Source organism: Dendropsophus ebraccatus, chromosome 5 (genome assembly GCF_027789765.1).
Source record: "Dendropsophus ebraccatus isolate aDenEbr1 chromosome 5, aDenEbr1.pat, whole genome shotgun sequence".
Taxonomy (NCBI): Eukaryota; Metazoa; Chordata; class Amphibia; order Anura; family Hylidae; genus Dendropsophus; species Dendropsophus ebraccatus.
Window position 1 is genome coordinate 12,666,021 of NC_091458.1, and position 26,550 is coordinate 12,692,570.

Sequence of the window (26,550 nt, forward strand, 5' to 3'; positions counted from 1 at the left end):
CTGTAATGTCCTCTATAGTATATACCCCTGCTGTAATGTCCCCCATGGTATATATACCCCTGCTGTAATGTCCCCCATGGTATATATACCCCTGTTGTAATGTCCTCTATAGTATATACCCCTGCTGTAATGTCCTCCATAGTAAATATACCCCATTCACTCATACTCACCTGATCTGGGCGGGGGATGGGTCTTCGCTCTTCTCTCCTGGTTCCTTCAGCATGGCAGCCGCTGTGACAGATCGTCCAGCTAAAGAAATCAGGTTTCCTACCACTTGAGGTCCCGTCGGCGCGCTGTCCTCTCCTCAGGGGGAAGTCTGAGGAGCCTGCCGGGCGGGAGATGTGTCAACACACAGTTAACCCTACACCCAGGCCTGTATTTAGAGTTCATGCTGCCCTAGGCACTTTGCATGCTGAGGCGCCCTCCCCCCCCCCCCCCCCCCCCCTTCCCCTCGGCACTGACAGGTTACCTGCATGGTGTATACTGGGTGCTGGGTGCTGGAGGCCGGCACTCCAGCACCCAGTACTACTGAGCGGCACCCCCCGGCTGGCAGTAGTACTAGGTACTGGGGTGCCGCTTTGCTTGATGCCCGCTCTTCTCATCAAACAGACGTGATGGAGGAAGGAAGGAGGCCGGGGACTTAATTTGGGGACCACTTCTGTCCAGTGTCGGACTGGGGCACCTGGGGCCCACCAGTGTAGAACCAGTGAAATGTGACATGCTGACCCGCTCCTTTCCTGGATTCATCTGTATCTGTGACAAATCCCTTGTGGCAGATCAGAATACATAGATCTGTGGGGGCTCAGTGCAGGGAAGTGACCCCAGAACATCACTAATAGGGGACAGAACAAAAACATCTCCCCCTATCCCCTATTAGTGATGTTCTGGGGTCACTTCCCTACACTGAGCCCCCACAGATCTATGTATTCTTATATGCCACAAAGCATCCAGTGTATAATGCACCCAGGACCCAACTACAACAGCTGCAGGCACTACAACGCCCAGCATTTACTGACAGTCTGCAGCCCTCAGCATACGCTGGGAGTTGTAGTGCCTGCAGCTCTTGTAGTTGGGTCCTAGTTTAAAAATTTGCGCTAGTGTACTGTAGTGACCCCGGGGCTGTGTCAGTACACTACCGCAAACGATACACTGACCCATTAAGACCCCAATGGTGCACAGGCTCTGCACACTATAGAAGTGATTATAGTGCAGTTACTAATGACTCACGGGTGACGTCTTCTCCTATTGCCGTCGCTCACACTTCGCTTTCTTCTCCATCTGGAGCAGCCATCATGAAGACTTCTCCGACCACAACTCATCTGCAGGCGGGCAGCTGGGGGTGACTGGGGAAGGAAGGCAGCTGGGGGTGACTGGGGAAGGGAGGCAGCTGGGGGTGACTGGGGAAGGGAGGCAGCTGGGGGTGACTGGGGAAGGGAGGCAGCTGGGGGTGACTGGGGAAGGGAGGCAGCTGGGGGTGACTGGGGAAGGGAGGCAGGGATAGCAGCTGGGGCAACAGGGGGAGGGGAAGAAGCTGGGGGGCAGGGAGAGCAGCTGGGGCGACCGGGGAGGGGGAGAACCTGGGGAACAGGAGGAGCAGCTGGGGTGACAGGGGGAGAAGATGGGAGGGCAGCTGGGGTGGCAGGGGGAGGCGGAGAAGCTGGGGTGACAGGGGGGCGGCTGGGGTTGCAGGGGGAGAAGATGGGGGGGGGCGGCTGGGGTTGCAGGGGGAGAAGATGGGGGGCGGCTCGGGTTGCAGGGGGAGAAGATGGGGGGCGGCAGGGGGAGGGGGAGAAGCTGGGGTGACAGGGGGAGAAGATGGGAGGGCAGCTGGGGTGGCAGGGGGAGAAGATGGGGGGCGGCTGGGGTTGCAGGGGGAGAAGATGGGGGGGGCGGCTGGGGTTGCAGGGGGAGAAGATGGGGGGCGGCTGGGGTTGCAGGGGGAGAAGATGGGGGCGGCTGGGGTTGCAGGGGGAGTAGATGGGGGGCGGCTGGGGTTGCAGGGGGAGAAGATGGGAGGGCAGCTGGGGTGGCAGGGGGAGGGGGAGAAGCTGGGGTGACAGGGGGAGAAAATGGGAGGGCAGCTGGGGTGGCAGGGGGAGAAGCTGGGGGGCAGGGAGAGCAGCTGGGGCGACTGGGGGAGGGGGAGAACCTGGGGAACAGGGGGGGCAACAGGGGGAGAAGATGGGCGGGCAGCTGGGGTGGCAGGGGGAGAAGATGGGAGGGCGGCTGGGGTTGCAGTGGGAGAAGATGGGGGGGCGGCTGGGGTTGCAGGGGGAGAAGATGGGAGGGCGGCTGGGGTTGCAGGGGGAGAAGATGGGGGGGCGGCTGGGGTTGCAGGGGGAGAAGATGGGAGGGCGGCTGGGGTTGCAGGGGGAGAAGATGGGGGGCGGCTGGGGTTGCAGGGGGAGAAGATGGGGGGCGGCTGGGGTTGCAGGGGGAGAAGATGGGAGGGCGGCTGGGGTTGCAGGGGGAGAAGATCGGGGGGCTGGGGGAGAAGATCGGGGTAAATTGGGGTGGCAGGGGGTGATGATGGGTGGGGGCAGCTGAGGTGACAGGCAGGGAGGGAAGAGTGAGCGGTGGGGGGGCTCAGGGATCAGCTGGGTGGCAGGGGGACCAGCCGGGGGTCCGGGGGATTAGCCGGCTGGCAGGGGGACCAGCCGGGGGTCCGGGGGATTAGCTGGCTGGCAGGGAGACCAGCCGGAGGATCAGCAGGGCGGCAGGTACAGGCTGAAAGTCTCCCCCATGCAGCGCCGGCGTGAGCTTCCGGTACAGACAGGCCGGAAGCTCACAGTGCAGCCCCGCGATGCCCGAACTTCTTCCCTGCTCAGCAGCGTGCGTGTGACGTCATCACGCCGCTGCCAAACAGGAGAGAGGTTCGGGCATCGCGGGGCTGCACTGTGAGCTTCCGGCCTGTCTGTACCGGAAGCTCACGCCGGCGCTGCATGGGGGAGACTTTTTCAGCCTGCCTCTGTACCTGCCTGATCCCCCGGCCGACCCATCACTCCCCTGAGCCCCCCCCCCCCTCCCCCCCCCAAAACCGCCCGGGCGCGGATGTTAGCGCCGGGGCGGCGGAGGGGTCTAACAAAAAAAAATAAATTGCTCCAGAACTCCCCTTCCGGGTTCCGGCTGGTGGGGGCCCCCAAGTGGTGGAGGCCCAGGGGCACGTGCCCCTTGTGCCCCCTCTTTAATCCGGCCATGGTGCCCGTAGGGGTTGTCACCATAGTCGTGCAGCCATTGAGGGGTTGTCACCATAGTCGTGCAGCCATTGCTCTGCCCATAGGGGTTGTCACCATAGTCGTGCAGCCATTGAGGGGTTGTCACCATAGTCGTGCAGCCATTGCTCTGCCCATAGGGGTTGTCACCATAGTCGTGCAGCCATTGAGGGGTTGTCACTATTGTCATGAAGCCATTGCCGTGCCCGTAGGGGTTGTCACCATAGTTGTGCAGCCATTGCCGTGCCTGTAGGGATTGTCACCATAGTTGTGCAGCCATTGCCGTGCCCGTAGGGGTTGTCAGCATAGTCAAGCCGCTATTGCTTTGCCCGTAGGGGTTGTTACTGTAGTCGTAGGCTGTGCCCGTAGGGGTTGTCACCATAGTCGTGCAGCCATTGCCGTGCCCGTAGGGGTTGTCACCATAGTCGTGCAGCCATTGCCGTGCCCGTAGGGGTTGTCACCATAGTCGTGCAGCCATTGCAGTGCCCGTAGGGGTTGTCACCATAGTCGTGCAGCCATTGCCGTGCCTGTAGGGGTTGTCACCATAGCCGTGCAGCCATTGCCGTGCCCGTAGGGCTTGTCACCGTAGTCGTAGGCTGTGCCCGTAGGGCTTGTCACCGTAGTCGTAGGCTGTGCCCGTAGGGGTTGTTGTAGTTTTGCACCAGTTGGAGATCACAGCTCTAATAGATTGGGGAGGGCAGTGGAGCAGGGGATTGTGGGAAGGCAACGTGATTTACATAGCACATGGTATAAGACAGCTGGCTGTGACGTTGTCCCGGGATGAATCTGCTGGCACTTGTAGTAGTTTTTGGGCCCTTTTCAGTAGGGTCATTGATCTATGATTGAGGTGTGGGGGGGGGTCATGTTGTTCCAGTTCTCCCCCCGCAGCCCGCACTGTTGGTATAACCCAGGCTCAGACTCTTCCAGGCAGCAGCCGGTGTCAGTCTGTTCCAGGAAAGCCTCCGCCTTTATGTTCTGCTTTATACTTTTATATGATTCTGGTTGATTTTATTGTATATATAACGGAGGGGAGAAATCAGATCTCCCCGTACTCCCCCCTCCCCTGATGAATGGCGTCTGTGAAACCTGCCGGCAACCTCGGAAGAATCAACAGATCACGTTACGAGACGGCGGTCAGCGGGGTCGGCGGTCCGAGCAGCGGACAATCCCGGCTATTCATACTACAGTCTTATACGCTTCATGCTTCTGGATTTTACCATCTGTAAGATCTCTGCTTGCTGTCAGTGAATTTATTACATTCACCCATCACAGCTGAGGGTTTGTTACTGTGTGTCTTCCTTGTTTCCTGTTACAGGACGGACAGATCTACTGTGGTCTGGTGACCTGTCCGGAGCTGGTCTGCTCCTCCCCGCTGACCGTCCCCGACTCCTGCTGTCCAGTCTGCAGAGGTGAGAGACGTATATCCTGCACCTAGTACTCATCATATAGTACACAGCTGCTGCAGAACCTCATCATATAGTACACAGCTGCTGCAGAACCTCATCATATAGTACACAGCTGCTGCAGAACCTCATCATATAGTACACAGCCGCTGCAGAACCTCATCGTATAGTACACAGCTGCTGCAGAACCTCCTCATATAGTACACAGCTGCTGCAGAACCTCATCATATAGTACACAGCTGCTGCAGAACCTCATCATATAGTACACAGCTGCTGCAGAACCTCCTCATATAGTACACAGCTGCTGCAGAACCTCATCATATAGTACACAGCTGCTGCAGAACCTCATCATATAGTACACAGCTGCTGCAGAACCTCATCATATAGTACACAGCCGCTGCACAACCTCATCGTATAGTACACAGCTGCTGCAGAACCTCATCATATAGTACACAGCTGCTGCAGAACCTCATCGTATAGTACACAGCTGCTGCAGAACCTCATCATATAGTACACAGCTGCTGCAGAACCTCATCATATAGTACACAGGTGCTGCAGAACCTCATCATATAGTACACAGCCGCTGCAGAACCTCATCATATAGTACACAGCCACTGCAGAACCTCATCATATAGTACACAGATGCTGCAGAACATCATCATATAGTACACAGCTGCTGCAGAACCTCATCATATAGTACACAGCTGCTGCAGAACCTCATCGTATAGTACACAGCTGCTGCAGAACCTCATCATATAGTACACAGCTGCTGCAGAACCTTATCATATAGTACACAGATGCTGCAGAACCTCATCATATAGTACACAGCCGCTGCAGAACCTCATGATATAGTACACAGCTGCTGCAGAACCTCATCGTATAGTACACAGCTGCTGCAGAACATCATCATATAGTACACAGCTGCTGCAGAACCTCATTGTATAGTACACAGCTGCTGCAGTACCTCATCATATAGTACACAGCTGCTGCAGAACCTCATCATACACCTCGGCTGCTGCAGAACATTATAATACACCTCAGCTGCTGCAGAACCTCATCATACACCTCAGCTAGGCTGGTAACTCTTTCCTACTCTGCTACACTGTATCAGACCCTCAGCTGTTAGACCTTTTACAACAGATTTACTATGTAAGAAGAAGGTTCTCATTCATTACCAGTAAGCAGAAACCTTAAGAGGTGCTGACAGTGTGCTGTAGCTGGCAGTCCCCTAGTGAGCATGGTACTTTTTGGTAATCTGTCTGTGCAGTGAATTATGCACAATTTCGGGTTTCCTACTGTAATGAAGAGTCAAAGAGGAGTTGTGGCTCTGCGTTTGTACCGCACTCTGTAACACCTCACTATTCCTCCTCCTCCCTCCTCTTCATGAATAATCATAATCCTGAATGCTGCCCGGTCGCCTGCTCGCTCAGCTGTCAGTCAGAGGACTGATCTGCAATCAGATACACCTGTGTTTGAGCTGTGGTCTAGGGGTAAATCGCCTGTCTAGAGACCAGCAACAGGTTTTTTTCTTTGGTTCAATTCCCCTGATAGAAATGAAATACAGTATAGTTCTTTCTTTTTTCTTTTACTCTCATTATTGAATCATTTTTAACCCCTTCAAGACAGAGCCGATTGATACACGCATGTCCAGGTCAGATTAATGCAATGTTCCTCCCTCCCTTCTACGAGCCATACCATTTTTTTCCCCACCTACAGGGCTGGTTGGGGTGTCTAGATCTCTAGTTTTTATTAATATCAGAAGAATGTTAATTTTGATTATTAATTTTTTTCTGATATATAATTTGTAAAAAAAACCCTGGTGTTTTTTTGTTTTGTTTACGCTGTTCACCGCACAGGAACAATAATGTAATATTTTAATAGATTGGACAATTCTGCACGCTATGATATATATAATATGTTTATTTTTAAAAAATATTTTTATTTTTATAATGGGCTTTGACGTATATTAAACTTTTATTGGGGGGGTGGGGTTTATAAGGGTTTTTTAAATACTTAAAAAAAAAACACTTTTATTCACTATAAAACATGTGATCAATAGATTGCATATAGTGATCTATGCTTTGCCATAGCATAGCATAGATCAGTGTTATCAGGGATCTGTGCATAGAGTCTGCCTGAGAGCAGACTCTATACATAGATGGCTGATCCGACAGGAGGGAGGTAAGTGGCTTACCCCTGGCCGTCGGTGCAAGCGATCGGTCCCGATCAGTCAGTGACAGGAGCTTGTCCTGTCACTGATTTATTAAACACTGCGACCACAGCAGCAGCTTTATACTGGAGTAAATTAAGTTTAATCCCCCCGTGCATGCGGACGGCTCCCTACTCATGTCTATTCACCACTTTCTGGGAGCTGGCCGCTCGGTGGGATCATTGACAGGGAAAGGCACCAGTAACGGGCCTCTCTGCCTGCATCTCATCCCCGCCAGGCACGCTGACTAGACACGGGCAGGGAGCCGCCAACATTACTGCCTGCCGTGCCTCTCCCAGGGGATTAAACTTAATTTTCTCCAGTATAAAGCTGCTGCAGCCACGGCTGATAATTGCCATGAGCTGCAATGGAGTTTTATACAGTGCTCCAGGGAAATCAGCCCAAAAAATGATACAATGATGAGAAAAAAAGAAAAAAATACAAACTATTTTTTATTTCCATAAGGGGAATCTGACCAACGAAAACAAACTGTTGCTGGTCTCTAGACAGGTTATTTACCCCTAGACCACAGCTGCAACATAGGCTAGGAGGTTCAACTATATCTGATTGCAGATCAGTCCTCTGTTGGCAGATACTGGCTGAGAGCTGAGCAAGCAGGAGGCCGGGCAGCAGAGATTATTCATAAGGGTGCATTCACACGTACAGGATCCACAGCAGATTTGATGGTGCAGATCTCATGCTGTGTTCAGTTATGTAGACCAAATCTGCTGCGGATCCGCAGTACAAAATACGCTGCAATATGGTGTGTGTGAAGCTACCCTAAAGAAAAGGGAGGTGGAAGTAGTGGTGAGGTGTGCCAGAGAGCGGACCAAACACTGAGCCACAACTCCTCTTTGACTCTTCATTACAGTAAGAGACCTGACATTGCAAAATCCACTCCACTGACACATTACCAAAAAGCACCATGCTCACTAGGGGACTGCCAGCTCCAGCACACTGTCAGCACCTCAGGTAGGCCCCGATGCTGACAGATTCCCTTTAAATAGTTGAAGCACACAGTACACTACAGAGTAGCAGAGTTTGGTGTAGCTGAGCCAGAACGGCTGCATGATAACAGACTGGATGAAGGCTCTGAGTGTGACTTGTGTCTTACAGACGGCTCGTATGATCGCTCGCTGGAGGAGGAGCCGCTGCAGCTGAACAGAGGAGCCGTACGTCACCTTCTGCTTTATTCTCTATATTTCCTCTATGACAGCGATCCCCTTCTCCTAGAGCCGAGAGCTGCACCGGGCTCCTACTGACACTGTGCATAGGAGATAGCGCCCCCCTTGTGGTTCCTCAGGGTTCTCAGTAGTGGGGGTCCTCCACAGTCTTGCTTCTGACAGGGGATTGTTATCCAGGGGGCACCGGGCTCCTACTGACACTGTGCATAGGAGATAGCGCCCCCCATGTGGTTCCTCAGGGTTCTCAGTAGCGGGGGTCCTCCACAGTCTTGCTTCTGACAGGGGGTTGTTATCCAGGGGGTTGTGGTGTGTGACGTGTTGTCCGTCTTGTGTCCCGCAGAGACATTCCCAGGACCAGTGTCTGACCGAGCTGCTGAATAAGAAGACCCCGGGGGCCACAGAGTCCACCATCATCAGCTCCTCGCTGGGCTTCAACCCTCGCAGCTTCAAACAAAAAGGAGGAGGAGGGACGACGGTGAAGATCCTGATGAAGGAGAAGCATAAGAAAGGTGAGCAGCCTGGAGACCAGAAGGCGGGGGCACCACCATGTCACACGTCCCCCGCAGAGTGGTGGCCACCTGACTCTTCACAGACACACAAGGTCAATAGAGACAAGGGGCGGACATGATGGATTTTCAGTGCTGACCCTTCTCTCCATTGACATGGAGGGGGATGGGGAGGCCACCATACTCCTTATACTGTATCGGCACCTTTACCCCTGTATGATCTCTGCTGATCGCTGACTGTTTCCCCTCAGCCTGTGTCTACAATGGGAAGACGTATTCGCACGGCGAGGTCTGGCATCCCGTCTTCCGAAACTTTGGAGCCATCCCGTGTATCCTGTGCACATGTAAAGATGGCAGCCAGGACTGTCAGAGAGTGACCTGCCCTGAGGAATATCCCTGCGACTATCCGGAGAAGGTGGAAGGAAAGTGCTGCAAGGTCTGCCAGGGTAAGGGCCGCCTTAGAATCTGCCACCTATAGCGCCTATAGGAGCTGTCACCCTGACACACCAAATGGCTTCTAAATAGAGCTATGGCATTTTCTCCCCTTAGTGTTCTCCAAAGCAGCTTCTATTTAGAACAGTGCGTTTCCATGGTAACAGACTACAAACACATTCTTTGTAGTCTGTACATACAGAACAATAGGAAGTTTTTATTTGCAAAATTGGTCGACAAATGGGACCAACCCTTTAAATGCCCGGTTTCTATACAGTTCTATCCCCCAGATTCCTGATCCCCCAACCCGTGGCTCTTCAGCTGTGACATCTCCTATGTTCCTACCTTAGATGATAAAGTGAAGCCGACCGCCGAGGTGATCGCCACCCGATGTCTGAAAAACCCCAACAAGATCTTAGTCTACATGTACATGTCCCAGAAAGAGAACCTCAGAAAGATCGCCATCGAAAAAGAAGCCTCAGAGGATGTAGAGATTTACGTCTGGAAAATGGTGAAAGGTAAATCCTATGATGTCATAGTAACACATCATATCCCAACCAATCAGATTGCATCAAAATATATAGGTTACTTCCAAAGCAGAATAGTGAGTGCTGCTCTGGGGTATAATACAGGATGTAACTCAGGATCAGTACAGGATCAGTAATGTAATGTATGTACACAGTGACCTCACCAGCAGAATAGTGAGTGCAGCTCTGGAGTATAATACAGGATGTAACTCAGGATCAGTAATGTCATGTATGTACACAGTGACCCCACCAGCAGAATACTGAGTGCAGCTCTGCAGTGGTGATCCAATTAGTTTTGGGTGTGGTCCTGCTGTGTGAGGCTGTGCGAGGCTGCTGCTCCTGAGCTCCAGGCAAGGAAGATCTGCCCCTGGGCCTGCTCTCTCCTCCCCAGGGAGGGAGCAGGTTTTCAGGCATGAGCGAGCCAAGGAGAGTCCCAACTCCTGCCCCCCGAACCAGGTCCGTGGGGGGCAGAGGAATCCAGCGACCAACAGAGGGAATACCATCAGAGGTCCAAGGGCTGAGGCGTTCTACTAGGAGGTGCAGCGATGCTTCTCCAGCCACCCCTGAACCTGAGGTAACAAAGGGTAGCCGCAAGGCTACAGCAAGTTGTGGAACTACAAGTGCCAGAAGTTCTGGAACAACTGTGGAAACCAGCCAGGAAAATCTGTGCAGTGACACTCCTCCTGGAGCAAGGCTGTCTGCCCATGAAGGTGTGGAGGAAGATTGGGGGGTGCAGCGGTCCCAAGAGACGGGGCAGACCTATGGCCTACGGATTGCTGCAAGCCTCTGTGGGTATGAGGAAGCCAGGAACCAGCTGTACAAGCTCCAGGAGGAGGTATGTGCTGTAAAAGCATTGATGGACACTGCTGCTAAGCAGCAAAAGGCTGAGTTATCAGCGAAAATTAAATCTCTGAAAGCTGACATCAAAAAAATAGTGAAAAAGAGAACTTTTATTTTGGAGAACAGTGGGCCGTTTAAAGAGAAACTTCAGAACGACGATCGTTTTGCTCAAACGGAGAGAGAAAGGCAGAGAAGGCTGAGAGGGCTCCAGCCAGAGAGCCGGGTGGAGGAGGAAGGAGACGCTGCGGAGGTACGTGATGTTGAGCCGAATCCACCCGGGGGTCCGCAACAACAGACCCCATACAGTGGGCTCCCTGCAGGGCAAGCAGCATTGTCATCTAGCCGCTGTTCGGGGGATGAAAGCAACACCAGTTACCAGGGAGGGGCGCTGATGGCCCAGATCCAGCTCCTGGAGTCACCAGGGCGCCTCCAGGACTTCGTATTCGGAGATGAGTTACCAGAGGAGGCGCCTGGGAGAAAGACCAAGGTAAAGACCACCAAGCTTCAGGAGCAGGTAACATTTGTATATTCCCCCCTCCCTGTGCCCCCCGGACTGGCCTCAGGGTCAGCTCACTGTGTGAACCCCATATCTCAGCCCGGCCTGAGTTCTGTTGTGGACTCAGTGCAGGAGAATGGGGAGAGTATGGAGTCTAGTATGGCGGTAAGCTCCATCTCTGTTTGCAGTAGCAGAGGTGGAGCAGGTGAGGAACCGGCCGTAAGGTCGGACAGTGATATTGGCCCAGTGGCGGGCAGTGGCAGGAGAGGTGGCCCAGCGGTGGGCAGTAACGTTAAAGGCACTGGTGCATCAGCTCGCTCCCTGACGGGAGGGGGGAGCGGGTGTGTGCCGGTGTCAGCTGCGGGAGCTCCGGTGGCTCTTGGCGCTGCTGTTCCTTTGGGGCAGCGGTGTCGTCGTCGGGATGCTGCCGGGGCTAAGATGTCTTCACCTCCCAAAAGAAAGACTGGACTTAAGCCTTTATTTTGTATTGGTGCTGCTGGACCAGATCGTGCGGAGGAGTCTAGTACTGATGAGGCAGAGGGTACCAGCAGAAATAGGGCAGGGGCTGCCTCTAAACAGTCCAGGCAGGCTGTTCGGTCCTTTCTAAAGGGACCAGTGGCCTGTCCTGTGGAGGTGGCTCCGGTCCTGGTACCCAATGACGCTGATGGTACAAAATCTCTTTCTGTCCCAGAACACACCGGTCCACCCAGTGTGAATGGGGGAATTAATGTGGGGGGGAAAGCAGGAGTGAATGTGGGGAGGAATCTGTCTGGGGCTTTGGAGGGTGGTCGGGGCAGTGTGACAGGTGGTATTGGTGTGGGTATGGATTATGTGGAGGAGGGTGGTGAAGGGGCACAGACTAGTGGTGGGAGCATAGGGCCTGGTCCAGTTGCACCCCCAGCGGCTGCAGCAGCGGTACGCAGCTATGCAAATGTTGCCGCTGGGGGAAGTGGGGTGCTTTCCTCGTCCTCGGGCCCTGGGGATGGTGACTTGCATCGACGTGTCCTGCAGGCCTTAAAGAGAGGGGAGAGAACAATCAATGTAGAGGGTAGGGAGGTTGATCTGTCTTTCTTGATAGAAAGGCATGGCCTTGCAGCCTTCCGAGAGGAAAGGGGTAGGGAAACTGTGTGGTCTCTCCCAACAGCCGGGCCGGGTGGTGTCCGAAGGAATGTGGTCCGTCTGAGGTGGAGAGGCAGTGATACATGTCCCCCAAGATCTAAAGTTGTTGAGCTCCTGCTGAGGATGAGCTTCAAGGCAGCCGACATCTTTGCCTTGATACATCCCTTTGGTACCCCTGAATTCGATATCAGCTTTGTTCGGCCGGAGGGGCTTGAGCTTTTTTGGTCGAACTATGAGCTGATAAAGGATGAGCCCGGCTGGCGAGACTTTGCCATTCAGGCGGTGTCTCGCCAAAATAACATCAAGAGAGTGACCGTTTTAACCCGTAATGAATCACTCTCTTGTATTGACATCATGACGTGGCTTGGCCGGTACGGAGAGGTGGTGGAAGTCCCAAAAAAGAACAGGGACGAATATGGCATCTGGTCAGGGGCTTGGACCTTTATGGTCAAACTTAGGTATTCAGGAAACACCGTTACCCACATACCATCTGCCACCTTCCTAGGAAGGGATCGAATCCAGGTCTTCTACCAGGGTCAGCCTAAGCTCTGTCACAGGTGCGGTGACCCCACACATTTCAGTGCTAGGTGCACAGTGATGAAGTGCTCATTGTGTGGGGAAATAGGCCATCTCGCTGCATCCTGTGTGGAGATTAGGTGTCACCTGTGTGGTGACTTAGGTCACCCATTCAGTCGCTGCCCTCGTTCCTTTGCCAATGCAGTTGTTACCCCGGTGGAGAAAGGTCGTGAGGAGGAATCTACTGGGGGGGCAGCTGGCGGAGGTGAAGGAGTAAAAGAGCCAGGGAAGAAAAGTAAGCAAAAGACGCCAGCCCAACTGAGGCGTCGGGATAAGCGCCAAAGGGAGAGGGAGATGGGGGAGTCTCAGGAGCCTTGCGCAACTGTGGTGACCTCTGATCTCATCCCTGAGGCCAATCTTACTGCTGAGGCTCTGAGGGACAGTGATCTGGATGAGGAGATTTGGAGGATTCGGAAAGAAGAAGGTGCCATCTCTCCACTGTCCTCCCATGGTGAGAGCGCGGATGAGGATAGTGGGAGATGGGTGGAGCACAAGCGGGGTACTAAAAAGAATAAGAAAAGGGGAGATGTAAGATCTTCTCCCACCCCCCAGATGCCAAAGGAAGGTACAACCATCCTCCCTCTGATTGGTCTCTCAAACCGGTTCCAAACCCTCGAAGATGTTTCCTCCTCAGAGGTGCAGGAGGTGCAGGGTGAGGTTCTGGTTGTCGCGGTGACGGAGGGGCCTGCAGGGGACGTCGAATCCTCTCTCCCTGGGGAACGTATTTCCTTTGGGGGGAGGATCTGCCCAGAGTCGGGGGACGAGGAAAATGTAAATAAAGGGGATATGGATACATCCGTTTCACTAAAGAGAGGTAAACCATCGTCAGATGAGGAAGGTGGCGGGCAGGATGGAAAGGATAGTGGGAAAAAGAAAGCCGTCTAACTCAATCACCCATGATGGCGGCACCCTCTCCGTTGACGCTGGCTTCCATTAATGTAGCCAGCATTAAGTCAGATACGGCTAGATTTGCGGCCTATGATTATTTTGCCCACATTAATGCTGATATTTTCTTTTTGCAGGAGACCAGGCTAACAGACATGTCATCTATATTTAAAGCCAGAAGGGAATGGAGGAATGGGCCCTCCTACTGGTCTCTTGCGGCCGAGCCGTATAGCGGGGTGGCGGTCCTTTTTGCCGCACCGGTAGAATGCCGACGGGTTATTGAGTTAGAAATGGGGAGGTGCCTGATTCTAGATGTCCTCATGAAGGGACAAGAACTTCGCCTTATTAACATCTATGGTCCACAGTCCAAGTGGGATCGGAAGTGTCTCTTTATGAGGATCAAGCCCTATCTTTTTACAAGTCGGCAGGTGGTCTTTGGAGGGGACTTCAATGCTGTCACGAGGCCCCAGGATAGGGGAGGTTCCAGAGACAAGCTGACTTATGATGGCGTCGCCCTGAATAGTATAGCTAGTGAGGCTCGCCTGGTGGATGTCCACATACGGCATACACCAGGCCACGCGGGATTCACCTATCATAGGGGTAGTTGTAGGTCCAGGATAGACAGGTTTTATTTAAAGGAGGAAGCCGTCTCTTCAGCGGTGTCCGTTGTTGAGGTGGAGTTCTCCGACCACTGTTTAATTTTGTTTTCTCTGAATGTTACAGAGACCCCCCGGATGGGTAGAGGCTACTGGAAGCTCAATTCGTCTCTCTTGGAAGAAGCGGAAATAAGACAGTCCTTTGAGGATTTTCTTCAGAGCCAGGTACCATTGCTGGGCCTTTGTAGCAGTAAGTCAGAGTGGTGGGAGATGTTCAAAAAAAGGGTTGCGGGATTCTTCCGCCAGCTCTCGAGCCTCAGGAGTCTGGACAGGTATCGCCTGTACCAGGGCCTGAGGAAGAAACTTGAACGTCTTGTCTCGACTGGAGGTAGTCGTGATGATATCTCCAGAGTGAAAGCCTTGCTACTGAGGTGCCAGTATGATAGACACGCATCTTTGGTTTTTGAGAGGGATTACGGGAAGTACCGCTCGCCCGACCCTTACAGAAGCTGCAAGATGTCAGTGAATAGTAAAATCGTCTCAGGACTGATTGATAGTACAGGATCCCTGAAAAGGTCCAGATCGGGGATCCTGGAGGTCGTCAGATCCTTTTACTCGCACCTCTTGGGGAGGAAAGATCTAGATCGGGATAAGGCCTCAGCTTTCTTGACTGAAACCGTCCCTGAACCAGGGGTAGACCCCTCTCTTGACGTTTTGACAGAGATGATCCAAGAAGAGGAAGTCAGGGTGGCTATTGATGGTCTTGCCCTCAAGAAGTCACCCGGTCCAGATGGCTTAACATCTGAGTTCTATAAGACCTTTAAGGACACTTTGGTTCCCCTCTTGACTGAGGTATTCAATGAGTGTCTCTCCTCGGGCACTCTGCCGAGGTCAATGAGGAGGTCAGCCTTGATCATCTTGTCAAAGGGTAAAGACCCGTCCCGCATTGAGAATTGGCGTCCCATAGCGCTTCTCAATGCGGACAGAAAGATTCTGGCAAAAGTGCTGTTTAATCGGCTGGTGAAGTTTGCACCCCAGCTCCTTTCGAGGGCCCAGCATTGCTCTGTTCCAGGCCGCAGTACCTTTAGTGCTGTGCTCGGTGTCCGGGAGGCTGTGGAGCAGGGTAGGGCGGGTCATTGGAAGGGGTACTTGCTGTCCTTGGATCAGGCAAAAGCGTTTGATCGGGTTAACCACGAGTACCTCTGGTCTGTCCTTCTGAGACATGGCCTGCCGGGGGTTTTTGTTGATTGGCTTAAGACCTTGTATACAGGGGCAGAGAGTTTCCCGCTTGTGAATGGTTGGATTGGCCGCTCTTTTGAGGTTGGGTCTGGTGTCCGTCAGGGTTGCCCTTTGAGCCCACTGTTGTACGTGTTTGCAATTGATCCTTTCCTTAAGAGGATTGATTGTGGACCGTTGGCAGGGGTGAGAATGGACCCTGCGGTGCCGGATTCCACTCTGAGGGTGGTAGCGTACGCCGATGATGTCACCATATTCGTCTCCTCGCAAGAGGAGGTGCGGTGTGTGATGTCAGAGGTGGAGCGCTACTCAGAGGCATCTGGGTCCAAGATCAACCAGGATAAGTGTGAGAGTCTCTGGCTGGGAGGTGGAGATCCTGGATTTGATCTCCCGGACACCCTTCCAGAGCCCCAGGAGTTTGCAAAAGTTCTCGGCATCGAATTCGGCCAAGGGGATTACCCCAAACAAAACTGGGACAGCAGGCTTAAGATCGCCACTCAGAGGGTGGATCAGTGGAAGGGTTGGTCTTTGACCCTCAGGGAAAGGGTTAACCTGATCAAAACTTTCCTGCTCCCTTTGCTGATATATCTGGGCAGTGTTTGCATTTTGCCAGAACCTCTCTGGACTCGGGTCTACAGTGTGTTCTTCCAACTGTTATGGGGGAATAGACTGAACCTAGTCAAGAGGGAGGTTACTTACCGTACGAGGAGACAAGGGGGGTTGTGTATGGTCAACCCCGTGGTGTTCCTGGTGAATACCTTTCTTAAGACCAACATTGCAAACCTCTGGAAAGAGAGGGCTCCTCCGTGGGTATTCTCCTGTAGGGGATGGTTTCAGCCTTTCTTCCAGGAATGGGAGACAGGAGGGCAAGTGAAGGATCTCCGCACACCACACGGGCATCTTCCGGCTTATGCTACCCTGGTTCTGAAGGTCATTCGTCGGTGGGGTTTGGGGATGTGGGAGATTAGGACTCTGTCGAGGAAATTCCTTGACAATAGGGTCCTGTCGTCCCATTTCCAAAAACCGCTGGCGCTCAAGGATTGCCCAAGTCGGGATCTGGAGGTTGGGTTGGGCCTATTGAATTCCATCAGGATCCCCTTGAAGTTTTGGGACTTGGCTTGGCGCTGCTTCCATGGGAAACTGTATGTGAGGGACAATCTGAAGTGCAGGAGCTCTGAGGATCGGGGATGTCCCCGGGAGGAGTGTGGAGGCATGCTGGAAAGCATGGAGCATTTTCTGCTTCATTGTCCCTTTAATACAGAGGTTTACAACAGGGTGGGCGCTTCCATCGGGTGGCCCAGGTTGGTCCGCCTCTCCTATGCGGAATGGGCCTATGGAGCATTCAGAAACCTTGGTGGCTGGGACCGGAGCACTTTATTCCTAGTCAGCATAGTGGTCAGGTACCACACGTGGAGTGCACGGTGTTTAGTGTCGACGCAGCGTAAAATCCTCCCTGTGGATGAGGTGGTTAGGGGCACACTCGGTGACCTGGTGAAGGTGCGCTCTCTGGAGTACGAGAGGCTGGGGGCTGGTAGGGCCTCTTGTCTTTGGAGGGGCTTTGCCTATAAGGTTCCTTAGCCTGCGTCTCCTCTCCTGGTGGTGGGCTGATGCTGGCACATTAGTCTTTTGTTTTGTGCTGTAGAGATACTGGAGTATAGGGCTTGCAGGCGCTGATCTTGGGCTTTCGTGCTGTGTGTGGGGCTGAGAAGTCTCATTATTGTTGGGTTTAGTATGTTATATATTTTTTTCAAAAGTTTGTGTATTGTGATTGTCTTTGTATGTTTGTATAAATTGTATATACTGTATATATTATATATGTTTTGTTTGCACCTGGGGTTCGGGTTTAGTGATAGGTTGGGTGGTGGGTAAAAGGGGGGAGGGGGCTTCTGTGGGACTTTGTTGGGACTTTTACATATATATAAAATCCTGGGCTGGTTCATGGACGTCCGTGATCATGTACTGGGGGCATGGGATGCGGGACCAGTTCAGGGCCAAAAAAAAAAAAAAAAAAAAAAAAAAAAAAAAATTAAAAATATCATATGTATTGTTTAGTTGTAGGTTATTATTTTGCATTGTGTCTTGTTTAGTTTTAGTTTATTTGTGTAGTGATGACTTGTTTAGTTGGTGTTGGGTTGAGTAGAGTTATGTCTGTGGTATTAGGTTGTGCACAATGCAACTGGGCCAGGGGGTTCACAATTAGTTAGTTATATAGGTGTATATATAGTGGTGTATATAGGTGTGTTTATAGGTGTATAGTATATAGTAGTGTATATATAGGTTTGTATATAGTAGTGTATATAGTTTATTAATATGTTTAGCTAAATAGTTTATATTGTGTATATATTGTATATAGGTATATGGGTGTATATATTGTATATAGGTATATGGGTGTATATATTGTATATAGGTATATGGGTTGTATGTGTGGAAGAATGAGTGCGGGGATGGACCGGTGCTTTATGTTATGGTTTCATTTTTCTATTTATTGTCTTGTTCTGGTCAGATATGGTATATGGTGTGTTATTTCTGTATTTATTTATTGTTATGTTTAAAATTTTAATAAAAGAAATACAGGATGTAACTCAGGATCAGTACAGGATCAGTAATGTAATGTATGTACACAGTGACCTCACCAGCAGAATAGTGAGTGCAGCTCTGGAGTATAATACAGGATGTAACTCAGGATCAGTAATGTCATGTATGTACACAGTGACCCCACCAGCAGAATAGTGAGTGCAGCTCTGGAGTATAATACAGGATGTAACTCAGGATCAGTAATGTAATGTATGCACACAGTGACCCCACCAGCAGAATAGGGAGTGAAGCTCTGGAGTATAATACAGGATGTAACTCAGGATCAGTAATGTAATGTATGCACACAGTGACCCCACAAGCAGAATAGTGAGTTCAGCTCTGCAGTATAATACAGGATGTAACTTAGGATCAGTAATGTAATATATGTACACTGTGACCCAACCAGCAGAATAGTGAATGCAGCTCTGGAGTATAATACAGGATGTTATTCAGGATCAGTACAGGATCAGTCATTTACACTAGTATATTTAATTCTGTGTTTCCTGGTTTTGTTTTCAGGGATTTTTCATTTAATCCAGATTAAAAAGGTGGCAAAACAGGACTTTAAGCAGGAATCAGAGCACTTCCGGCTGGTGACCAGGACGAGTGAAGGTAATGTACAGTGAATAAGTATAAAGCTGCAATGTGGTGGATACTGCTGAGCAATCTGTCTGTTCTCCTGATAAGGACGTAGTAATATGTACAGCTCTGCCCCCTACTGGTCAGCTCTGGTAGGACATCATACAGATGGCTGGATGTAACGAGAACCTGTTCTGGCAATAAATGTGATGTAGCAATAGGAGGATGAAGGCCAGCACCCTGAATGATAGGCTGCAGGACTGGGGGGATAGGGATTAGCTTCTGCCTGGGGTGTTAAAGACAATTCAAGTCAAGTCAACTGGTTTCAGAAAGTTATATAGATTTGTAATTTACCTCTATTTAAAATTCTCCAGTCTTCTTGTACTTATCAGCTACTGTATGTCCTGCAGGAAGTGGTGTATTTTTTCCAGTCTCACACAGTACTCTCTGCTGCCATCTCTGTCCGTGTCAGGAACTGTCCAGAGCAGGAGAGGTTTTCTATGGGGATTTGCTGCTGCTCTGGACAGTTCCTGACATGGACAGAGGTGGCAGCAGAGAGCACTGTGTCAGACTGGAGAGAATACACCACTTCCTGCAGGACATACAGCAGCTGATAAGTACTGGAAGACTGGAGATTTCGAAATAAAGTAAATTACAAATCTATAAAACTTTCTAAAACCAGATGATTTGAAAAAAATATATATATTTTTGCCAGAGTACCCCTTTAATATTAATAGCAACTGGCCCTTTAAGAATTCCTTGATGCTCAGTTTATGGCGAGGCATTTCTGTCAGCTGCCGCCGCCCCCCAGGCTGAGATTTTACATTCGCTTCCATCCAGGGAATTATAAGTGTGTAAAGAGCGGCAGGAAAATGAATGTATTAAAGGGCACAGGGGTGCGATCTGGGCGAGATCCAGGGCCACAAAGTGATACATGTGGTAGGAAAGCGGGCGGACAGTGGAATCACCACACCTGGAAACCAGTGACTGGAATATAGAGCAGAGCACCCACCGCCCCGGGGAAAGTGAGGTAGCAGCGGTCATCCAGTTCAGAAAGTCTGTCAAGTTTCACTTACTGGTTGCTGGGAAGTAGATCCCGGAGGTAGATCCTGCATCTGTGGTATTGTATAAGTGGGCGAAACCCTTTAGGATCACATAGGTCACCCCATATTAGTCCTCAGGCTCCCCGAGATTACATCAGACCACAAAGCCCCCCACCGCAGAGCTGCTATAGGGTTCTTTTCTGGAAAATGAGGCTTTATGTCACAGTTTACTTCCCCCCAACTGTAAAAACTACAACCCCCAACATGGCTGATAGCTGCCGACTAAGGGGCCAGACCAGAGAACTGCAGGAATAGAGGAATATCTCCCAACCAATAGAGGTCACCACCCAGCTTTCCCCGGACAGAAGGAAAGAATTTAGGGAAGGGAAGATGACTGTGACCTTTCTGGTGGCGGAGAAGCATCCTTCATGTTTGACATCTTTGCTTTTAGGTGTTTTTCTCGTAATATTTACAGCTCTGCGGTAAGGCGAGACCTCCCAGGAGTGGAGATTCCTATTAGTCTTCCCTCACCTATATATATATATAATTGCTCCTTTACGTAAGTGACACCTAAAACAGGGCGAAAATAGTCCCAATTATTAAAACTATGCGCGTCTATAACCAAGATGAGAGACACAGAATGCAGCAGAAATCACACAGTGTACACACAGTATTACTGATATATAGTCAGCTAAGGAGAAATACAAGTACCGTACATATAACTGGAGGCATTCCTAATCTGATATAAGATGTCAGAAAATATAGTTATATCTATTATGTGATATTCTCCCATGTACAATATATCTAGCTATATTCTTGTATATAAAAGGGCAGTTTTATAGTAGTTATATTCTTGTATATAGGGAGCAGTATTATAGTAGTTATATTCCTGTATATAGGAGGCAGTATTATAGCAGTTATAGTCTAGCTATATTCTTGAATATAAAGGGGCAGTTTTATAGTAGACTATAACTGCTATAATACTGCCTCCTATATACAGGAATATACTGCTATAATACTGCCTCCTATATACAGGAATACAACTACTATTATGAACAAGGATCAAGAAACAGAGTCTCGCACTCACCGGACTGAAGATGCAAGTGGTTTATTTCCGATACATCAGAGTAGGCTAGGCGGGGAGAGGGGAGATGGTGAAGCAGGTGTGTTCAGCAGGAGCAACAAAATGTTTCACGCCTACAGAGGCGCTTCGTCGGGCTAGGAACCTAGCCCGACGAAGCGCCTCTGTAGGCGTGAAACATTTTGTTGCTCCTGCTGAACACACCTGCTTCACCATCTCCCCTCTCCCCGCCTAGCCTACTCTGATGTATCGGAAATAAACCACTTGCATCTTCAGTCCGGTGAGTGCGAGACTCTGTTTCTTATCCTGCCTTTTTTGTCTCTGCACCGCCGCTCCACGGTTTGGATACAGTCTGTGTGCTATATACTCCAGTCCCGGGTTTCCCACATTGGGTGTACCTTGTAGTTAGTGCCGGCCGGAACTCTCACCATACGTATACAACTACTATTATACTGCTCCTATATACAAGAATATAACTACTATAATACTGCTCCCTATATACAAGAATATAACTACTATAATACTGCTCCCTATATACAGGAATATAACTACTATAATACTGCTCCTATGTACAAGAATATAACTACTATAATACTGCTCCTATATACAGGAATATAACTACTATAATACTGCCCCCTATATACAAGAATATAACTACTATAATACTGCCCCCTATATACAAGAATATAACTACTATAATACTGCCCCCTATATACAAGAATATAACTACTATAATACTGCCTCCTATATACAGGAATATAACTACTATAATACTGCTCCTATATACAGGGATATAACTACTATAATACTGCCCCCTATATACAAGAATATAACTACTATAATACTGCTCCTATATACAGGAATATAACTACTATAATGTAGGAAGAGAGTAAATCTATCCAGCACTCACCGGTTACTTGATCATAGGCTTGCTTCTTTATTTCATATAATGGTGCAGGCAGGGAGGGGGAGGGTGCGTGGCGTGTCTCTAATGGCGACGGCCGTTTCTGGCCACACGGGCTCTCGGCTAGACGACAGGCCCGTGTGGCCAGAAACGGCCGTCGCCATTAGAGACACGCCACGCACCCTCCCCCTCCCTGCCTGCACCGTTATATGAAATAAAGAAGCAAGCCTATGATCAAGTAACCGGTGAGTGCTGGATAGATTTACTCTCTTCCTACATTGTACTACACTGCTATCGTTATCCGTGCACCGCTGTTAGAGGCTATCTTTATTGGAGACACACTCCTACTGCCCGCACCTGTGCTTCATATGCTGATGGTCATGCTTGTTGCCGTACGGTTGTGCTGAGGTCTCTTGCTCTCCACATACTATAACTACTATAATACTGCTCCTATATACAGGAATATAACTACTATAATACTGCTACTATATACAGGAATATAACTACTATAATGCGGTTCAGGGAAGAAACAGAGTGCTGCACCTCACACCTATGGCTGATACTAGTGCCACTAGGCTAAATAAAAAACACATCAGAATTTTGTGTATGAATTGATCAAGCCATACTGCCCCATGTACCTCGTGCCGGTATCTGATACACATGGGTCCCTACACTAAGTCCACACCGTGCCAGTCAGTGGCCACCAACCCCGCAGGCGTGCACAGCCAGGGAACGGGGGCCATGGGACGGCCCTGCGACCCCCATGCCACAGGACCAGACCCAAAAAACACCACACCAGAACCCGGCCAGCACCGCCGGCGGAGAAGGTCGCCCCCAAGCAGCACAAGTCTGGATAAGATATTACACTCACCATAGCTGCAGCAAACAGAATGGGAAAAAACAGGAGGGATTAAAACCATGTGCACTCAGGTGTCTCCTGCTAATTGCGGTCATGTGGGTCTCACCAGGAACCCACTTCCCTGAACCGCATAACTACTATAATACTGCTCCTATATACAGGAATATAACTACTATAATACTGCTCCTATATACAGGAATATAACTACTATAATACTGCTCCTATATACAGGAATATAACTACTATAATACTGCCCCCTATATACAGGAATATAACTACTATAATACTGCTCCTATATACAGGAATATAACTACTATAATACTGCTCCTATATAGAGGAATATAACTACTATAATACTGCTCCTATATAGAGGAATATAACTACTATAATACTGCCTTCTATATACAGGGATATAACTACTATAATACTGCTCCTATATACAAGAATATAACTACTATAATACTGCTCCTATATACAAGAATATATCTACTATAATACTGCCCCTATATACAGGAATATAACTACTATAATACTGCCCCCTATATACAATAATATAACTACTATAATACTGCCCCTATATACAGGAATATAACTACCATAATACTGCTCCTATATACAGGAATATAACTACTATAATACTGCTCCATATATACAGGAATATAACTACTATAATACTGCTCCTATATAGAGGAATATAACTACTATAATGGCATAAGCAAGTAGGAAATAATCCAATGCACTCACCGATCAGATGTACTCTTCAGTGGTTTATTGTGTACAAATCATACCAGGGAGGGGGAAGGGTGGAATAGGTGCGGGAGCGTCTCTGCAGTAACAACGGTTTCACGCCGCAGCGCTTTGTCAAGTTCAGAGTATCCTCTACATTGCTGTTCATAACTACTATAATACTGCCCCCTATATACAAGAATATATCTACTATAATACTGCCCCTATATACAGGAATATAACTACCATAATACTGCTCCCTATATACAGGAATATAACTACTATAATACTGCTCCTATATACAAGAATATAACTACTATAATACTACTCCTATATACAAGAATGTAACTACTATAATACTGCTCCTCTATACAAGAATATAACTACTATAATACTGCTCCTATATACAGGAATATAACTACTATAATACTGCTCCTATATACAGGAATATAACCACTATAATACTGCTCCTATATACAGGAATATAACTACTATAATACTGCTCCCTATATACAGGAATATAACTACTATAATGCGGTTCAGGGAAGAAAAAGAGCGCTGCACCTCACACCTATGTTTTTTATTTAGCCTAGGGGCACTAGTATCAGCCATAGGTGTGAGGTGCAGCACTCTTTTTCTTCCCTGAACCGTATTTTGTTTCTCTCTTTTCTCCGTGTTTTGCACTCCTCCTGGTGAGACCCACATGACCGCAATTAGCAGGAGACACCTGAGTGCACATGGTTTTAATCCCTCCTGTTTTTTCCCATTCTGTCTGTAGCAGCTATGGTGAGTGTAATACCTCATCCAGACTTGTGCTGTTTGGGGGCGACCTTCTCCGCCGGCGGTGCTGGCCGGGTTCTGGTGTGGTGTTTTTGGGTCTGGTCCTGTGGCATGGGGGTCGCAGGGCCGTCCCATGGTCCCCGTTCCCTGGCTGTGCACGCCTGCGGGGTTGGTGGCCACTGACTGGCACGGTGTGGACTTAGTGTAGGGACCCATGTGTATCAGATACCGGCACGAGGTACATGGGGCAGTATGGCTTGATCAATTCACATACAAAATTCTGATGTGTTTTTTATTTAGCCAAGCGGCACTAGTATCAGCCATAGGTGTGAGGTGCAGCACTCTGTTTCTTCCCTGAACCGCATAACTACTATAATACTGCTCCTATATACAAGAATACAACTGCTATCATACTGCCATCATACTGGGGGAGGGGGGAGAGCCAACTGTCCTCAAAACACAGGCCCAAATTTATTAAAAGGTGTAAAATATAGACTGGTTAAAAGTGTCCACAGCAACCAATCACAGCTCGGTATTCAGCTCTGGTAAAATGAAAGCTGAGCTGTGATTGGTTGCTGTGGGCAGTTTACACGAGTCTGTTTTAAACCTTTTGATAAATTTTGGCCTGTGTTTTGAGGACGGTCGGCTCTCCCCCCTCGCTCATACACTGCGGGATGTTTGCGATTGTGACATCATTCATGCTGCAGATCGGTGATTTATGACGGGGTAACCGCAGTCCTCTTCTCAGGGGTTTATTGGTCCCTCTTGGAGTGTAAGGAAGTCTGGACTAAGTGTGGAGTAGTCTCTGCTGGATCCCATAAATCAGTCTCAGTGTTTTTTTACTGGAGTCCTCGCTACACAGAGTGAGAATTTCATGACAGAACTTGTAAAAAATTTAGCAGCCAAAAAAATAAAAAATGATGGAGGGGGTCTGTGCCAGCGTTGGCGGGCGGAGGCGAGGTACTGCTGGATGAGCTCGGGATGAGACCTGGAAACAGTGTGGAGCTCAGGTAGTCACATGTCTATGGTAGAGAAGTAGCCCAGTTGTGATGCCATACTGGGGGGCGGAGCTGTGACAACCTCCGATAATACTGAAGCTAGTTGTCAGCAGTAGTTTGTACCATGGTGATCGAGGATTCTCTTCTTCTTTTCGTTGACCAGGTCAATGGAACATCTTCAGGCCTCAGCCTCCCGACCTGAACATGACGGAGGTCACCGAGCTACACTCAGGGGCATTGTAGTGAGAGTCCGACCCGCCATCAAAATTAAAGAGACACGAAAAAAAGCAAAAACTTTATTGACAAAAACATTACCCAACCTGATCTTCAAGGTGGTCGGACCTCAGAGGGGAAGGCCTCAGCTCCGAAGAATCTTGTATCTGTCCTGGATCATCCTGATCAGAGACTGTGGTCGAGTCGGCCTCCTCGGGAGGAAGAGGAAGGTCTTATCGGCAGTCATTGCCCCATCTTCAGGTCTGCCCCCTTCTGGCGGGGTGGGGTGGGGTAGAGGAACATTTGCTTCTATTGACTTTCCTGCTGAGCTGGAACTGGGAGACTTTAGCGCTTAAGCCTTCTCCTTCTTCTCCTGCACATTGCCCAATCCTCAGACTGAAGAATTTCCACAACGATCCCTCTCTGTTTCTCCAAAAAATGTCTGCTTCTTCCTCGCTCCGAGCTCACTTCTTTCTGCAACCTCTGCTGGTTCAGTGTTGGGTTTAGTCCATTTATATCTTCTTTGATTTATCATGTATTGTTGAGTTACATCAACTTGTCATCCTGCAACAGAGCTGCAAAGAAGATTCTGAGTTCACATCTTCCTTTAGTCCCTGCTTGATCAGTGTCCAGTTCAGTACACTCATGATTATTGTGCATTATTGTTAGGCTCCTTTAGGTTTCATCATCAAGCAGTGTTACAAAGATGATTCTGCTAGACATTTCCTATCTCTGAGCTCACAGCTTCCTGCAGCTCCTGCTGGTTCAGTGTCCGGTTCAGTCCATTTATGTGTCTTCAAATCTCAGCCTCTAACAAAGCTTTGCAAAAGATTATGTTGGTCTATTGTTAGCTGATCTCTCCCTGTAAACCCTGCTGGTTCAGTGGTTAATAGCTCATTGTTGGTTTCCGTAGGGGCTGTACCTTTACAAAAACACTAAGGGGGACATTTATTAAGTCCAACGTTTTTTACGCCGGACTTAAAAATGTCCCCGCATCTCCGGCGCTACGAGGATTTATGTAGAGGCGGACTGCCTCTACATAAATCTTGTGCGCTCCGGTGCGCATGGCCGAAAACCTACGCCAGCTGAGGACTGGAGTAGGTTTTCGGCGTATCTTTTGGCGGTACGGATGGTGAATTACGCGGACTCTGAGTCCGCCCCCTTCACACCCCCTCCCCGCCCCCCGGCGGAAAGTGCCATTTACGAATAAAATAATGCGCAAATCGGCACTTTCCGCCGAAAAAACCCTGTACGCCCGTTGATACATGTCCCCCTAAAAGTACATTAACCGCATTGGAGAAGGCTCTGTACAGATGCTGAACCAGCAGGGCAGCAGAGAGAAGAGAAATACATCATAGGCGGAGCTAAAGGTATACTTTTTTAATATAAAAAAATAGTATGCAGTCGGCCCCTTTGCTCCCCCTAGTGGTGGCTGCAGGAAGACAAAATTTAACCATGTAACTCTCTTTGTGCAAAGGATTTGGAGCTGTGTATCAGGAAAAAATGTGGTTATGCAGATGTTGAAATAGGAACAGGCAGTTTGTTTTCCTCAGTAGTAGGTTCATATTATGT

The 26,550-nt window shown here is 49.5% G+C and overlaps 1 protein-coding gene across 2 annotated transcripts in view; it reads left to right on the forward strand.

Moving 5' to 3' along the window:
• Positions 1 to 26,140, forward strand: part of CHRDL2 (chordin like 2) — a 59,952-nt gene extending 33,812 nt beyond the window's left edge. For both annotated transcript variants that reach the window (XM_069971920.1, XM_069971921.1), the window contains exons 5-11: positions 4,528 to 4,621; positions 7,941 to 7,996; positions 8,349 to 8,517; positions 8,766 to 8,960; positions 9,297 to 9,464; positions 18,315 to 18,407; positions 24,929 to 26,140. In XM_069971920.1, coding sequence (XP_069828021.1) covers positions 4,528 to 4,621; positions 7,941 to 7,996; positions 8,349 to 8,517; positions 8,766 to 8,960; positions 9,297 to 9,464; positions 18,315 to 18,407; positions 24,929 to 25,008 — 855 coding nt within the window. In that variant the 3' untranslated portion in view covers positions 25,009 to 26,140. The remainder of the gene's footprint in view (positions 1 to 4,527; positions 4,622 to 7,940; positions 7,997 to 8,348; positions 8,518 to 8,765; positions 8,961 to 9,296; positions 9,465 to 18,314; positions 18,408 to 24,928) is intronic.
• The last annotated feature ends 410 nt before the right edge of the window (positions 26,141 to 26,550 follow it).